Source organism: Pipra filicauda, unplaced genomic scaffold (assembly GCF_003945595.2).
Source record: "Pipra filicauda isolate LSUMZ 115617 unplaced genomic scaffold, ASM394559v2 scaffold3_size10097308_pilon, whole genome shotgun sequence".
NCBI classification, from domain to species: Eukaryota; Metazoa; Chordata; class Aves; order Passeriformes; family Pipridae; genus Pipra; species Pipra filicauda.
In genome coordinates this window covers 8,584,429-8,602,527 of record NW_024104532.1, presented here as the reverse complement: position 1 = coordinate 8,602,527, position 18,099 = coordinate 8,584,429, and the positions used below count along the sequence as shown (strand labels likewise).

The 18,099-nt window shown below is 41.1% G+C and overlaps 1 protein-coding gene across 2 annotated transcripts in view; it reads left to right on the top strand.

The window, feature by feature from the left end:
* Window positions 1–18,099, top strand: part of SLIT3 (slit guidance ligand 3) — a 479,094-nt gene that overhangs the window by 236,253 nt on the left and 224,742 nt on the right. For both annotated transcript variants that reach the window (XM_027722165.2, XM_027722164.2), the window contains one exon: window positions 4,742–4,813. In XM_027722165.2, the coding sequence (XP_027577966.2) occupies window positions 4,742–4,813 (72 nt within the window). The remainder of the gene's footprint in view (window positions 1–4,741; window positions 4,814–18,099) is intronic.

Sequence of the window (18,099 nt, the reverse complement as noted above, 5' to 3'; positions counted from 1 at the left end):
AGCATTGGTGGCAGCTGGCACTTTCTTAAAGTCAGCTTTCATACCTTTCATTGGTTTTATTTTGCAAAGCAAGCAAACCTCATTCATTTTCCCAGTTATTTTGTCAGGAAGACTTGATGGGAAACAATCTTGCACCCTCAAGCCCCATATACCATCAAATCAAGCAGTGTTTGCCTTCTGGTTTTGTATCAACTGCTACAGAGAGTTGTGTGTGAGCTCTTCTTTCTTATTGCAAGAAGCAACTGAATGGTGGACAAGCTAAAAGGTACTTAGAAGGAATCAGCTTAGTTATTCTGGATTTGTCCTTCATTTTAGCCAAACCATTGGTTCCATGTGTTAATGGTTAACTCTGTTTGCAGTTTTATTATGGAATAAACATGCAGTAACATACTGGGAAAGATACATACTGGGTTGTGAAGCATGTGCTCTTGGGGACTATTCTTTAAGTCTTTGTACTAAACTCTTTAGACATTAAAGGCAAGCCTAGTTCTTTATGGGATAACACTGCAGTGTCATCTCTGTTAGCCCATTTGGGCGGGAGAAATAATTAAAGGGTAGTGTTCAACCACAATAAATACTTCTTAAGCTGGTTTTCAGGGAGTTGTGCAAAAACAGTCTTCTAAAATTTTAGAATCTCTGTGTCAAAAAAGATCGGGGAAATAATTTGTCAGTGCTCAAAGAATGGGGGTTTTTTGTTTGTATTTGAAAGGGGAGACAAGCATATGGAAGACTAAGCATAAGACTCAGCATAATGTTATCACTGCTGATTTCTTGATTTTCATATAATCTATGGTATTTCCAGCACCACTGGAGCTTTGCAGGTTGTATCAAAGTAGCTCTTTTAATGTTTTAAATCTGTAGTTCAAATGAAGACACTAATTTTATGAATGTTCGTAGGGTCTGTGTTCCAATTAACTGATTTATGTTCTGTCACTGGCGAAATAATAAAAAAAGGGTCTTAATGTATTTTATTGCTCTGTTAGAGAGTTGCATTTTCACTTGGGATGCAATAGGCAGTGTTAAAGCAGGAAGCTAAAACCAGCACTACGGCAAAGACTGCAGAGGCACTTAGGAAACGTCAGCACTTTTGGGTGCTTTTTTTCCCCCTTTTGCAATCCTTTTATCAGTAAGGCTCTTTCAATGCACATTTGAAGATCAGGAAAATAATATTAGACTTGCAGAGGGAGTTAATCTGTGTCCAAAGCATTTTAGCAAAATTAAAATAAAAACTAAAAAAAAAATAAAAAATGTACTGACTTGTGCCAACTCCTTTTCGAGGCTGGGTTGGACTAATGTGTGGTCTGCCGTGCTGGGAGGGCACGTGAGCCACAGCTGCTGGGTTTTGTTAGATCCCACAGCTCTGATTGTGCAGACTCGAAGTCCAAGCTCTTCAATATCCCCGTGGCTCCATTTCTCCATCTCAGAAAGGAGGATGTTGCTTCCTTTGGGGGTTCAACACACAGTGCTGGCTGGGGGAGCTCTTGGTTGAACGTGTCCAGTACTGTTGCCTGCTGTGCTGTTCCCCTCTCCGGTTCCTCTGGGATCGCTGCTGAGGCCTTTCCAAGAGTGTTTCCATCAGAAACCTGGATGAGGGAGCCAGGGGGTCACTGCACTGTGCTGAGGCAGTGGCTGGTTGCTGGATCTCTGTGCAGTGTGCTCTGCCTGCGGATTAAACTGGATGAAAATTGCCCGTATTTATCAAAATAACAGGAAGAATAATTTCATCTCAAAACATTCACTTCTCTCAATGTGTCTATTTTATCATGAAGGTGTTTCCTTTGTGTTGGGCTCACTGCTTTCTCCACAGAGGAACCTTTGTGAAGGAGGGTGATGCTGATGGTCTGGCACATTTTAGTTTGTCCTTAGGTCAAGTGCTTTTGGTCAACTAACACTGCATGTTAGGGGGGGATTTTTGGAAGTCTTTTTTTCTTTAAAGCTGGAATTCTTCAGATTTCCTCCTTAGGATATGTCATGTACCCATGCATTGCACTTGCCTTCTATTACAGAATTTGGTAGTTTGAAACTTCTGCCTAAGAAATAGGAAATGTATTAGCAATCGTAATTTATTTTTCTTCAGATTTGTTCATTTTTTCTTGAATACTGCAATATTTTTCCTTTTTTTTTTAAGGGTTTTGTTTTAGCCTCACCTCTGTTCACCTGGTTTTCTGCAGTTACTATGAATAACTAATATTTATTTTACATACTGTCAATGTGAGCTTCTCATTTTGCCTGTAGGGAGTGAAAAGCTGGAAATTTAAGGTGAACTCAGTAGACAAGTTGCTTGTTAACAGCCTTCTGCTTTCTCGGAGCAAATTTTGGGAAGTGCCCAGGCTGAGCCTGGTTGGGGTTTGCTTGCTTATGAAAGATGCTTAACAAAGGTTTGGCACAGTATCAGGAAGCAGAGAGAAACACTTTTCCTGGCCTCTTCAGAATGGGATGATTATAATTGTGAGAAGGCAGTTAAAGAAAACCAAATATGCATTGGTGAATTTTCTTCCATGCAAGGCTGGTAGTTCTTCAGCCCACTAGAGAGATTTATGCACTACTGGTACCTAGAGGAGAGTGCCTAATAGAAAATGAAAATAATACAGTTTACAAGAATGGTTTTCATAGGAAATGGATGAACTTCCTACAGTCCCCTGGTTTTGCTGACTGCAGGTTGAGAGTTGAGCATAAAGAAAAAGCAGAAAGCAAAAACATAAATTAGCCCTTTTAGAACACAGTAATGCTAGAAAAAACAGCTTTTAAACCTAACTTATTTTTAAACATGATTTGAAATAATGCACAATAAAATGCCAGATGAATGCAACTTGAGACGCTGGCGGATTTAGTGTGGTTTTCTTTGACCACACAGTTCTACTTTTTCAAGCCCTTTTTGTTCTGCTTTGCGTGCGTCTTCCTTTCAGATCTGACTAATTTTTGCCTTCCTAAGCCATTTTGTCACACTTTTCCCATTGGCTGTGGCTCTGCTGTGCCTCACTGTCACACCAAAGTGACTCCCTGTCATGAAATCGGTCTTCAGCATAAGACTTCCTTCTTCTGGGTCTGAAGTACCCTTTCCTTTCTCTGGGTTGCCAGATCATTTGTCTGGGTTGAAGGTCTGTCTTTAAAAGAACTAATATTTTGTTGCTGGCAAAATAAAGGGGAGGTGAAGGAGAGGTCAGAGTGTGGATCAGTGTTAAACAAATTGTGAAGGTCACAAAGAATTTTAATCTGACTTGAAAAAGGGACTTGTATCCAGCAGCACATTTTTGTTTGTGATAGTCTGAATGGACAATTGTGGCTACTTTGAGAATTTGGTGTAGACTGCATGACTGGTATAAATTGAATTAGTCCCATGACAAGGACATAGTCCCCTTTTTTTCTTATCTGCCTGATGGAAAGCAGAAGAAAGGCCTGCGTGACACATCTTGACCCGCAGTGTCAATGTGGGCTTTTGTGACAGGCTCTGATTTCTGGCCTCTCATTTGATAAAACCAATTTGGGGGAGGCTAGAAAGGGAGCTTGCTGCAACACTAAATGTACTTACAGAAAAGAGTGTCTGGGGGTGAGTACAGATTCCTGCCATTCCCTCTTAATAGTTATTAGAAATCCAGAGTTTCTTTCTGAAAAGGGGGCAAAATGCTGGGCTTGTGTACCGCAGGGACACAGTCACCCCAAACGATGCACTGTGTAATTCCCTGGGCTGCAGTATCACCTTTCTTTGTCCTTTTGTCCAGCCATCCCTGCCTTCCATTTGCTCATTTCTTATGTTTTTCTTTCCCACTCATCTTCCTTCCTGTCCCCTTCTTACCCCCGACTTTGTAACCTAAACCAGGCTGAAGTTGCTCCCTCTCCTCCCTGCTGACAGGGCACCAGCAAGGAAATCAGGGTGAGTGCTGCTCTTCCTCAGCATGAAAACATCCCAGCTTTCTGGGTTTGTGTCCATCTCCCTCCCATTCCTGATGCCCTCCTGCCTGCCTCCACCTGCACTGCTGGAGGGTTGCAGATTTGGAAATACTTATGGTGCAAAAAGGGGAAAAGCACCTGAATGCAGGTTGGGTGACAGGAAGCTGTAACCTGAACTCACAATGAAGATGTAATAATTTAAATGGAAACATTTGTAATGTTTTAGTACTAGAAAGGCTTTTTGACTTGCTGCTGGTTATTTGGTTTTTGTTGTTGTTTTTTTTTTTTAAGCAAGGTTAAAAATTCAGTTGTTGCCATTGATGCACAATGCAGCGGGGTTCTTAATGTGGTGGATTAACATCTTTTCACTGTGAATTTACAAAGCTTACAAGAGACTGATTGTCATGTTTTTCCTGAATATTAATTTCAAATAAGAGACTGTAATCTGAGCAGGGGTAGCCAAGTATTTTTGCAGTCAGTAAACCAACAGGAGCATGCTGAGAAAATTTCATTTGCACTACAGGGTTGCAATTCCAAGGCACAAGGTTTGGCTGCAGGTACTCTGACAGCAAATCCTGCACTGTGCCAGTGTCATGACCACATGTGAGGGATGTTCTCTAGAAGTTCTGTCACTGGTATCACGAAGTCTGGTGGGTTTTGTTGTGAAGTCACTTCAGCTCATTCCACAGACCTCTAGAGGAGTGAAAGAAAATTGAAAACATCATGTGGTGTATCAAATCCAGAAACATCTACTTTTCCAAGCACGTGGATGTTCCATTATCTCATGTAGATTTGAGAAATATGTTCTCTTTGTTAATACAGCGTATTTTTGTTTCCCTCTTCCCTTATTCAGGGACCTGAGTGAAAACCAGATAAAAGGAATCCCTAGAAAAGCCTTTCGAGGAATCATCGATGTGAAGAACTTGTAAGTGACAACTTCATTAATATTTGTGGTGAAAACCACTCTCCCTGGGTTACATCTGGCTGTTATTATGTGTTTGGCTACCATTTGTTTAGCTCTGTGCAACACCAAAGGGACCTGTAGACCCTGCAGCTTTTTGTCAGGGCCCTCACAGGCTACTTTGGTCCACACTGTGAACACCCCTGGGGGAGTTTTGAGCAAAGGAAAAAAAGTGTTCTTAAATGCTTTACCCATTCCTGCAGTATTGCCCTGAAGAAAGATATACATAGGAAAAGTACTGTTAGAGTTCAGGGATGAAATTGAAATGTTTCACTTAGAATAAATCTTCTGTTCCACCGCTGGTGTGGACAATAAATATGACAAAATGTGGCACACAGTGGTTGAGTACAAACATCAGAAAATTAAAAAAAAAAATAAATACTGTGGGCAGTTAACTGTGCATGCTTTGACAGTTGGTATTGAATGTTAAAATAATTTGTAAAAGCCATTAAAGAGAGAAAATAGGAGTTTATCGTTGGTGCTGATGAAGCTAGGCTGTCCTAACTGTTTCCTGTAACATTTATTTAGTAGAAGAATCAGCTAAAGGAGATCTAAAACGAAGCCCTTTTGTACAAAGTCTTGCAACATACCTGTGTTTTGTTTTTTCTGAGCGCTGTGCAGATGCCTTTGGAGGCTTTGGGATGTACAGAATATGAACACTTGTAGGCATGATACAACACAGCTGTTTCTGCAGTCATTCAGCACACTAAGCCTGTGCTTCTTCAGTGGTTTGACACTCACTTTGTGCATATTCAACTGTGACTTTAGCTTTTCTGGTAACAAGAGGCCTTTTTACCTGAATATCAGCATGAGAAAACACATCTTGAGAAGCCACTTACTCTGATGTTCCTCTTCAGTGGAGGAGCATCAGAGGACCTGTGTGAGCAGGTCTAGTTTTCAAGACGCAGGAAAATATGAAGAATATAGTTTATATGAGGAAAAATTTTGTGGATTTTAGACAGAAGAGTGGCTTTTTTGCCATGTTAGCATGAGCTTTACTTACACTGTGTGATCTAGAGGAACAATAGATGGTCTTTTGTCTCAGAAAATCTAACTTTCCCAGCTATAATTCACTGTTAGTTGTCTGACTTCATTTAAAATAGCAAAGTTTGCATTCAGAGTTTAGTTCACCTCTGGCAAGCTGTCACAACAATCACAGGTGCTTTGATTTATGCACCCACTCTCAGTGCAGAAGGAACCAGGGTTTTTCTCCTTTCCCTGAGCTGATATCAAGGGATGACTGGCTGGAGTACTTACAGGAGCTCTATAAATGTCAGGATTTAAAACTTCAGCAACAAATTGTGACTGTCAAGTTAGGCAGTATCTATTATTTTGCTGTAAAAGGCACAGTATCAGAAATACTTCCCTGTAGCTACTGTTTCTGTCTCCGATGAGTACTGAGTTTATCACAGAATCATAAAATAATTCTGGTTTGGAGTGACCTCTGGAGGTCATCTAGTCCAGCCTCTGGCTCAGCAGGAGCACAAAGCTCAGTAGTCTGACAGATTGCTGATGTGAGCCACGAGCCCTGATTGTTTAGATAAATAGCAGGAGGAGCAGACTTTTCCCTCATATCTGTAGACATTCTTTTTTGGTAATAACTGTGTGAGTCGTGTACCCAGGGTGGTTCATTAGAGCAGGTGACTCTTGTTTCCAGACACAGACTGGTGGCCTGTGAGCTGCTGAGAGAAACATGGCAAACTCTTGAGCCAACTTGCTGCTGGAAACACATTAAAATTTCTACAGCAATAACTGTAAGGGTGTGATGCGAGTTGAACCAATTTAATATTTAAAGCTCTTAAAACTTTAAGCAGTGGCTTTAACATGCCAATTGCCATTCTAAGTCTAGACTTGGCAACCGAGCCTCTCCCTCTTGAGTCCCAGGGATGACCACGCCAACGGAGGAGGAGAATGAGCCTCTTTTGCCTTTTGGTGCCATCCAGCTGTTGCAACACCTGCACTGCTCATGCCTGGTGCCTCTGCCACGTACACACTAAAGGGAGAGCAGCAGGGTTGCCTGTTTCTATGGTTATAGCTCTGCTGATTTATTGTACTGTCTCAGAGTTCTCCCACCCTATAAAGCGTGTTTGTGAGGGATCTTGGAGACTCTGAGACGTAAGAAATAAAGCTACACATTCTCCCACGCTCCCCAACCCTTTCCAATTTATATTTAAAATTCACATAGGGAAAGGCTGGCGTGGAACAGTCTCCGTTTTCGTGGCTTGACATTTAACGTGACCTCAAATTCTTCCAGGTCCTACAAAAAGTGTCACGATGTCGTGGCAAAAATAATAACTTTGTAGATATTATAAAAGGGACACAGCAAGTGCTAGAGCACATGAAAGTCTCTAGATTAATGCAGTCTTTAACAACAGCTTGGAAAGCTTCCCTCAGGAAAGAATGTAGAGTTGATGCAGTAGACTAAGCCAGGGCATGAATTCCTTTTGGATACAAGCTCCGAAATACTCGGCCTGAGGGCTCAATATAAATTACAGTGGGTGCCATTTGGAAACCCTGGGAGAATTACCCTGTCTCCACGTGGTCATAAGTGACACAAAGTCACAGGCTGTGTCCAGCTGGAACACTCTGGTGTAAAAAAAATCTGTTTGGTGAATTTAAGGGCAGAGGTGCTGCTGTGTGTGCAAAACTGAGAGTCTTTGGTGATGGCCCTAAGCACAGGGGCTGCAGAACTGGCTTGGTGCCAGTATGATTTTTGTCATTTAAAAAAGTAAATGTTAAGATGATAGGGAGGAAAAAAAGTATTATAAAAAGCGATGTTTCAAGATATTTTTCACCTTGTCTTTCTCTTTAAATGGTAAAAGCTTTGTATCTTTTGTCATTCTTTTAGCAGAGCAATGAGCCCGAGAAAGTGGGCTTGGATAAGGGCTGTGCTAAAGAAGAGCTTTTAAATGTCAGCAAAGCCACTGTTTTTGTACAAAATGAAGCCAAAGCAGAGACTGGAGGTTTTCAAACTCCCAAGTGGGGGAAATTTTGTTGTCTGAATGATTTTCATATGAAGTGTTTTCTGCTGTTTGAGTACAAAATCAAAAGAAGAATCTGCAGACAAAGAATAAATTAGTAAGTCCATTCCTAATTGAAATACAGAAATAATTATAAAGCTTTCAGAAAGAGTCATGAGCACATAATGTCCATTACCAGTAGTGAATTTATATGATAATTTGGCAAAAGCTGACACTTTGAACGTATTGTAGAGTAGATGCATAAATGCTGCTCAGTGGTCCTAAGAGCTGAACAAGAAAGGGCAAGAGAGGGCCAGCCTGCAGAGTGCACCTGTATTCAATTTCTGTTCCTTATTACTTAGAGGACAGGAAATGTTTCTTACAGGATTCTAGCCCCAAGTAAGCACATTTATTTCAAGAATTAAAGTATATGGGTTTGAGTCTCATTGAGCTTTGGGCTATCTCAGCACTGTCAGCCATGGCCTTTCATCATAAAAATATATGGAGCTGGTTCTTGGATTTCTGCACGTTTCCCCTGCTTGAATCACATCTTGGCATTCAGGTGAGTGCTCCTCTGGTGAGGCATTCCTGCAGGTGCTGTTGAATAAGCCTGCACAGCCTACCTTATTTGAGGGCAGCCAGGCACCCAGAATAGGAATATACAGAGCTTGATATTAGGAAGGAATTCTTCCCTGTGAGAGTGGTGAGGTCCTGGCACAGGCTGCCCACAGAAGCTGTGGCTGCCCCATCCATGGAAGTGTCCAAGGCCAGGCTGGAGAGGGCTTGGAGCAACCTGGGCTAGTGGAAGGTGTCCCTGCCCATGGCATGGAGTGGGACTGGATGAGCTTTAATGTCCCTTCCAACCCAAACCATTCTGTGAGTCTACAAAATCTGTCCCAGGCAAGGGAGTGAAATGATTCATGGCAAAGGAAAGAGGAATATGCAGCACAGATATGTGAGGAGAATGACAGCAGCAGAGCAGAGGGGGAGCCAACCTGGCTGAGCAACCACCCTGTTTGAACCCCACTGGAGCCACATGGAATGACACACTCATTGCTTTTTCTGTGAGGATTTGCTGCCATTTCTTGTTCTTGATTCACCAAGATTCAGTTCTGTACCTGTTCAGCTTCTGCCTTTTATCTCTTGTTGGCTTTGGCTATAGGATACTTTAGCACTGGGATTCAGAATACCACAAGCTCAGAGGTTCATCTGTCATGATAATGTAGGCTCATTGCATTTCTGTCTAAATATTTCCCAGGCACACATGAGATAATAGCTCATATCACTAGACCTGCAAGCTGCTTTCCTGGTGTCCTGGGGCCACTTAGCAAATTGAGGGTAATATCCTTCTTGATAGCCCTAAAGGTGCTTTTGGAGGAAGAAATGAAGCATTGAGATTTATTTTTTTTAAAAAAATGCAGGAATGCATCAGCACATATGTAACGTTTAACACTTCTGCAAGTCAGTACACATTTATTTTCCTAGTGGTTACATTACCTATGCAGTGTGAAAAATCAGAGCTCTCTGAGTACTGTAAAATATTGTTGTACCTATTAGTTTCAGTTCCTTATTTGTTAAATGGCTTTTCCTGGAAGGTACTCTTACTTTTTCTGCATGCATCTACTATTAGCATCGATCCATGTGACTTTTACAAAAATTAAATATCTAGATTGCACATTCAGGTTTTGGAAAAAGCTGAACTTGCTCTTTACATTTAGAGTTATTTGACATTCACCTACACAAAATATAGAAACGTTCCTGTGGAATTTTTTTTTTTTAATCCATCACAACCAGCACTGCAGAGCATATTTGTAATTTTTACCATTCAGCCATAGAAATAACTAAACATACCTGTCAAATTAAAATAACAAATAAATCCAAGAAAATAATGGTTGATTTGTGTGTAGCTGTTTCACCAGCAGAAAGCAAATGATTGTGAGTTATTTGCCCTACATAAATATGCAGTAGATCTTAATGAAATGTTGCACTACAAAAAGTAACTTCTTTAGTCTGGGTTCTCTAGGGAAGCTATTATCCAGAGCCCTCTGAAATTCCTGGCCTTAGTTTCTTGACATTTGTGTACAGTATTCACTGTTACTGTTGCAGTTTGCAGTAAAATAAAACAAAAGGAGGGAGACGAACAGTTGGCCACATTTTCCACTCCTTTGGTGTAAAATCTGGAATAAGTCGACTGAAGCCAGTGGTTGGATTCAAATAAAAGAAAAGAAATGCCTAGAGGAGAATTGATTATCACATGTTGGCTTGTGTACTTGCTTATGTATCTTTCAATGGACTGAACAATAGGTGTCTATATTTGATGGTGTGCATGAAAAGCACAGTATATTTTAAATATGAATAAGGAAAATTAAAGGAAAGGATACGTTTCTGTTATGGAAGAGATTTCAGGTTGTTTTGATCTCAGCTGGTATTTTTAAGTGTTTTCAGAGCTGGCAAAACAGGTGAGAGGTATGGAAACAGCTGTTTGAAATACTGGAGACAAACCTTTTGCCTTCTTTAGGGGGTGAAAAGATCATTTTACTTCAACCGTAAAAATTTGTAAATAACTTTCCTTCCCCTTACCCATAAATTCACGCTGCACTCAATGTATTCCAACAGTGTATTCCTTTTTGTCTCCTGTAATTAGTCTTCATTGTGATAGTGACCATAATGAATTCAAGAGAGATCTCTGTGGCCATCACATTTGCTTTCCTAGAAATTTCATTGTCATGCAGCATTATTATAACATTAAAATAACACGTTACCCACTTACCACCTTCTATGGAGAAACACCACCTGCAGCGTCAGTTAATTTTATGAATACATTAGTTTGAGCTTTTGCCATCTGTTCTGTCCCTTGTAACAAATGCAAAAAGCATATATTTCACAATTAACTCATTAAAAAGATATGATTGATTGGAATGCACGTGCATGTTCCCTGCACAATGCACGATGCACTTAAGGTGAGATGTGCAAAACCAACCAAGCAGAGAGAGAGAGAGACCCTGAGTGGTAGCAGAGGACATTTTGGGAGACAATCATGTTCATCTCTTTACACCCTCAAATGAAGGGCCAGACACAGAGGTCACTGCTTCATTTTTAGTTGAGACTCGTGGCCCACCTTTGCAGGCCCTGCCTGGCTGCCTGTTCTGCCCAGGGAGCTGCTCTTGGCTTTGCTGCCTGAGGTCACTTGCTGGTATATCATCCCTTGGTTTTGTTTTCTACTTCATTCAGCTCTGAATCACTAACCTTTAAAATCCACCTGCACTGATCTTTCTAAATTACTTCTCTTGTCTATCTTATAGTAAAAATCAGAGAATAAAGCCAGAAAACCTAAACACTGTGCCTTAAGCCTGGCTTTGGACAGGCAAGAAGGTGTAGGGGGGACTTGTGTTATCCTTTGTCCCAGCTGAAGGTGCTTCCTGCTGGCCCTGTTTCCATCAGGAACATCCTAACTGCTGCAGCCGTAGCCAAGGGAGAGCCTGTTAGGAACACAGAGATGAAAACTTGAAATTTAATTCAGAAACTGCGTTCTTTTAATCTCAGTTTCCTCTCTGCCTCCAGTGAATCTTCAGAGCCTTTTTCCTCTGTCTTTGCTGTGCTGTGTTGGGAAGGGGAGGTGATGCAGATTCTGTCTGTACTTCCTGAAGGTTTGTGGGAGCACAGCATCCTGGACACAGGGGTGTGTGCCCTGCCTTCAGGGAGGGTTGCTCTGGTATCCCTGTGCAGGATGGCTGAGGGTGAGCAAGGGCTCTTGAATAAGGAGCTAGTTCTGCATTTTTCTAGAATATGATACACAGAGGCAGTGCCTTCTGAATAACTGTGCTCTCTGCCAGTTTATCAGAGCTGTCGTGAAATACTGGGTATTTCAAGTGTCATTGCAACCCTGAAACTTCTGCATGTATCTCTTTTAACATCCTAAGGAGTGGGCATTATTCAAAATTACCTCAGTGGGAAGAAAATTTCGTAGGATTTTTGCATTGTGCACTGATGCTGAGGGATGCCAGTTCAGCAGTGATCTTGCTAGTGACTGAGCCAGTTTCAGTCTTGATAGTGCATTTTTGCAAATGCTTGGCAGCAGTGTTATATCAGCTCTCCAGGGGACATTTTACAAGGGCATGTGGTGATAGGACGGGGGGAGTGGCTTTAAATTGACAGAGAGCAGATTTTGGTTGGATATTAGGAAGAAATTCTTCCTGTGAGGGTGGTGAGGCCCTGGCACAGGTTGCCCAGAGAAGCTGTGGCTGCCCCATCCCTGGAAGTGTCCAAGGCCAGGTTGGAGAGGGCTTGGAGCAACCTGGGCTAGTGGAAGGTGTCCCTGCCCATGGCAGAGGGGTGGAACAAGATGATCTTAAGTCCCTTCCAACCCAAATTATGAGAGTCTACGATGCTGTGATTCATGTAGTCAGCTGCAGGGTTTGGTCCCAACCTGCTCGATATTCCTGTATTTTATAAGCAGAGCTGCCATTGGGAATGCTGCTTCCTTGCATTCCTCCTGAACAACCTCAGGTGGTCCCATCTGCATCAGGGAGCAACTAAACAGACATGTACAGACTAATAACCTGCAAGTGCTGCAGCACACAGGAGAAATACTGGAAAACCCCAAAACCGTTTCAGGAAGTATTTAAACTTATGTTGTATTTAGTAGTGTGATCAGACTACACTTTTTGGTTTTTTTAATCCCCTTTCCCATGTCTCTTTCTAATAAATAAAACACAAAGTGGACTAACCAGCACAAAACGATCTTAAATCTGTTGAATGTGCTAAACTATGACTTGTACTTCTCTTGAGATTGATTGCACAGATTGAAAATGCACCACTCTTTTTATTTTTTTTTTTATTTTTTTTTTTTTAAATGAAAACATCTGCATTAAGTAGAGTGGATGTCTGCTCTGTTCTCCTGTCCACTTGCATTTCAGGAAGTATTTGTTTCATGGATGCCTGTAGTTGTGGGCTCAAGTAGCCACAAGGGATCTGTCACCGGCAACTTATTAAAAGCTGAACCATCACTCCTGAGAAACAGATTTCCTCACTGTAAAGTTTGCTTTCCCCTGAGTAAAATGTCAGATAAATAAAAGCTGAAATACCTCTTAAGTGTGTTCTACCTATAAAATAGAAGTACATAAGCCAGCACTATGTTGTAGTGGAGGATGTATGTTTGGTGGCATTTAATATTTTTTAAATTTTCGTCTTTCTGATGCTAATCAGAGCTTTCTACCTCCATAATAAGGTTATACATAATATTGATTTCCCCAATTTCTGTATATATTGTTTTCAATATCAATTTTTGGGCAAACCATAGATTGTTAAATATTTCTTTTAGGCATAAGACAAGCATTAATACCAATTATTTTTTCCTTTTCTGGAGACGTATTTCAAGCGTTCTTTAAAGGCCGTACTTTAATTGTTTGTATGTTTACTTTAATTGTTTAATTGTAAAATCCTAATGCTGATGACAAGAAAGATGAAGTGCACCACATAGACCTAAGTCATCCTTTCCATGTACTTCAAATTCTGTAGTGATCTTCCCTGTGCTTTATATTTTGCATAATTTATTGCCTTCTCCTGCCTAAGAGGGCTTCTCCTGCAGCCCTGAGCGATGCAGCTCTGTAGGCTGGTCATCAGTGGGGCTTTGGAAGAGGGACAGGGATGTGCTGTGTCCCGTCAGGAACGTGGCACATCTGGCACAGTGACATAAATCTGGCACAGGAGACTGAAAAAGTTCAGTGTTTGGGTGTGAGGGCCCCAGGCTTGGTGGTCATTTTTAAATTTTCTGTTTGATTAGGTGAAAAAAAGGTAAAATCTGGGAGTCTGGAGATTTAAGTCGTACCTAATTCCACCTAAACATTGGTGGAAATTTTTAAATGAGACCACAAGCTCCAGGTCCAGAGCTTGGTCTAAGAAAACCTCACCCCTAAGCTTGAATAGGATCCTTTATCTGGGGGGTTTGAAATCTGCTACAGAAAGTCAGGGTGACTGTTGCTATTTCCAGAGATTATTTATCTGCTTACTTAGTTCTCAGGGCTCTGCTCTGTGCTTTCTAGGCTCATTATTCTTTTACCCTAATAAAGCACAGCTCCATTTTGGTGCAGCACCCAGGGCTGCAGCACTGCTTTTGTAGGGACAGTAATGAATAGCAGATTTGGCCCTTTTCTGTTTTAGTAGTCTTACAAGAGTCTCTTTGACAGAAACAAACTCCAGAAAGTACCTTGATTTAAAAACAGGCTATGTGGTATTCTTACTGTCTTTTTGATATAAAACTTGATTAAAATGGGATGAGACATCACTTGAAAAAGTATGGAAATCAAATTTTCTTTATTACGTACGTGTTTAGGCTAACCTACACCTACAGTTTATCTCTCTATAATTTATACTGTCTTTTTGCCATACCTTAATTCTGAATACATTTGCTGAAGATTTCCTGCAGCATTCATCTCTGATTGTCAAGAGGAACTTTTATTCTGAAAAAAAAAAAGAGACAGTACTGTTTTTAATTATGAATCTAAATAGCTTCATAACCACTGTGAACTCTGAATTTACATCATTTTTATGATAGCCTCATCATTCCAGGTTTATTGATTTTGTCATTTGCTTCATTACATTTAATGCAAACCTTTTGTATGGAATTATTCTGGTGCTGTGCTGGGCACGGAGGGGTCAGTGTGTGCAGTCTCTAGCCAAAACAGCACAGCAATATCCTTTTAGTGCAGACTCCACAGCTAAAGGGGGGTTGTAAATACTGTCCACCAGCAGAACAAAGTTTGCCTTCTCCTCTTGACCTTCCCAGCTGGACAAAGTTAAAACCATAGCTTGAGTTGTCTTTTTTTTTTTTTCCCCTCTTTCTTTCTCTCCCCCCCATGTTTCTTTTTGGCTTTTTGGTCAGTGCAACACATGTCTGTTAGTTAGAGAGAAGAAGGGTCTTTTGGCAGATCAGGGTTGGGCAGTGCCTGCTCCATCCCTGGCAGTGCCACTCTTTGCCATGGGACTGGTCTGGCAGCACCAGTTCTGTGCCCACTGGAGATGACCTGCTGCTCAGAAATTGTTTTGAAGAGCCAAGATGCTTTTTGGCTTTCAAGGCAGGGACACAGTGGGTTTCTGGGGTCCTCAGTTGTTTTACCATTTCACTGGGATTAAGTTTTGATGTTTCATTTTGTAAATAGGCAACAGTGTGCCTGGATTTGCTGTAGCTTTTAGAGTGTCCCTGCCCACGGCAGAGGGTTGGAACTGGATGATCTGTGAGGTCCATTCAAACCCAAACCGTTCTGTGATTCTATGAATAAAACCTCCTCAGTTCTTAATTTACTGCATCGCTTTTTCTGGGGAACACAATTATTATTTTTAATTCAACTTCATTTAAAAAAAGCAATGAAAACACTACTGCGAAACAGGTAAGTAAATGGATCCTTGTTTTCCCAGAAGGCAATGAAATGGGCTCAAAAATTAATTTCAGTAATTGATTGGGAGACTAGATTTCCTGTAGCACTCTTCCTCAACCATGAAACGAGATGGATGTCCCCCCCTTCTTGACCCCAGCCCTCAACTCAGCTGCAGCTTTCTGTGTGAGAGTAGAGCTGGGTATTTAAAACAACAATAATGACGAAGCCTGTGTAGTTTCTTGCCACATTTAGAGCCCAGAAGGGAACGATTGTGTTTCCCATTCCGTGGTTCAGTCTGTTCCATGGCTTCGCTACCCTGCAGTTGGGTGGCTCCGTGAGATGAAGTGGCTGTAGGAGAACGGAGCCACCTGCACTTCACTTCCATTCAAAATTGTTATGCCTTGAAAGGAAAACATTTTTGGAGGGGAAAAAAAAGAATTTAAACTATAATGGGATAGTTGTCTTTTACAGTCTTTGTATCACAAGGTGGTTTTATATAAACATATGCTCCCTGTGTTTGTACAGCAAGGGATGTTACACAGTCCTTTTAAACAGCTACATCGCTGCATCATTTGAAAATTTCCTCAGAGGAAGCTCAGATCATGTAAATCCTACATGGATATTAAGAAGATCCTGTGGAAGATCCTGATTTTATTTTAAAAAAGAGCCCAGTGTTTGTGCTTGGATCTGCAACGTTTTCTTCCGATATAAAATAAGGATCTAAGTCTGAGCGAAGCACAGAGGGATTCTCAGGCACTCAAATATATGTTATGGGATTAATAGAAATAGTGAAAAGTTGATTACCTAGGTGCAAATTTGAGAATGGCTTTAGTATAATAGCTTTGAGGTAGGCAAGAATAAAATCCCTTTTGTTTAAGACCAGATGACCCAGGGAGAGTGTGAGAGCAGCAGCAGAAAAGGGCTGTGAGATGATGGTCTCATTTGTACAACTGATTTCTGCTATGGAATATCATTTTCCTTCACATTTTTTTCCCCTACCAAAAGCCTGTGGGATCTAATTTTGCTTTTGTTTACCCTTTAGTAGTCCCATAAATGTCAGAGAAAGAAATGGGAGAATTCCATCTTCATGGGGAAGTAACCTCTGCTCCAGTCTTTTGTGGTTTGGTTGGTTTTTTTTTTTTCAAAGCTCTTTTTGGAGTTATTTTTCCAACTCATTGAGCAGTAGTACAGTAACACTGTGAAATATCTGTACACAGCTTGTCTGAGGTGCATTTTCACACTTAGAATTCTTCTTCCTTTCTCCTGTTTTACTGGGGAAAGTGAGGATTTCTGCATTGTTCTTTTGAAGGAACATAAGGCTTTTTGAATGATCAGAATAATTTATGTATGTGAAGTCTGCATCAATATTCTGTCAATCACAAGTTGTTTATAAGGCAGTCATAGTATGTTAATACTGGAATATTGAATGATGCTTTTCCAAAAAAAAAATAAAATAAAAAAAAAAAACAACAACAAAACCAACCAATTTAAAGAGAGAAGCTAGTGGGCTGTCTGAAACTGTGGTGTGGGGAACAAGAAATCTTAAGGCAAATGGTTTGCATTAAGATCCCTATAAGCAGCTTTTGCTGCTTTTCCACGTGCCCAGCATAGGAGCACCCAGCCTGCTTCTCGGGGCAGTGAAACGAGGCTCTTTCATGCATATTAAAAATTGCTTGTCATGACGTGGGGTGGGAAATGGCGCTTTTTGGTGTGAAAATTAGCTTTAGAAATGAGATCGATTTTTTTTTTTTTTCCTTTTTACTTCTTCCTTCTGCTTTCTTTTGTGACCCCTCGGTAGCCCCTGTTGGCGAGTTTCACCCTTGAACCCGCTTTATTTTGTATTTCATTTATATGCTTCAACTCAGGTCGCATGCAGCAACAGCTATTGATTAGGTCCTGCTTTTAAACCCAGTCTTACAGGGAGGATGCTGCCAGGAGGTCAAGTGGTTTGCCTGGAGTGATTCACTGCGTGGGGAAGGGGGGGCACGACTCACAATTACCTGAAGCGTTTTAGCGGGGGTTTGTTGGTGGGGATGGATTTTTTTTTTGCTCGGATTTTAGCTCTCTGCCTCGAGCTCTCGTTGCAGCTCAAAGACGTGGTGCTCTCCCTTGATGAGGAGCAGCTGAAAGCGTAATTAAGGGTTAATGTTCAGGCGGGTGGGGTGGGGGAGCAGCAAACCTTTTGCAGTAAGTTGGGCAATAAGCAGCTCTCTCAGCCTGAGAAGGATGGGAGAAATGTCCTGGGAAGCCAGTTGTGCAGGTATCCTCTTTACCTACTTACAAAGAAATCGTTGCTTTGGTTGCCAGGGAGAAAACTTCAGGGCAGGGCTTTTCTCTGGCCGTTTTATTTCGGCGCTGGTCACATCTCAGCGGGGAATAGATGTTTGAGGTGTGGTGTAAAGGGTCAGGTAAGGTAACTGGTGTGCTCTTATGATCCAAACTTGCTGCCCAAACCTACCAGGGAGGACAATTTTTCTTGCACATGACTGCCTTTTTGTCACGACAATCCTGGCAGAGGAAGCAGCTTTCTCTGCTATGAGTGTTTTTATGGATTGATATCAGGGAAAAAATACTCATAAAAGTATGCCACCTGGCAAGGAAATTTCAAGGCCATATGGATTGAGTTAATTTTTAAGTTTCTTTGTTAATGGCTTCAATTTTGTAAGTCTTGTAGAATCATTATTCAGTGGCCAGTAAGCAAATGAATCAATGTAAGTAATGTAAGTGAATTAACAGTTCAGATACATAAGCATTGAAGAAATCACAATGCCTAAGATGACCTGAAGGTTGATGTTAAAATATTTCCTTTTGAAATTATTTCCTTAAAAAATGTAAAAAGAAATAGCAATTTGCTGAGAAAAATTTTGGCGCCTGTAACTCCTAAGAAATTCTGTATATAAACCTGCCTCTGCAATAT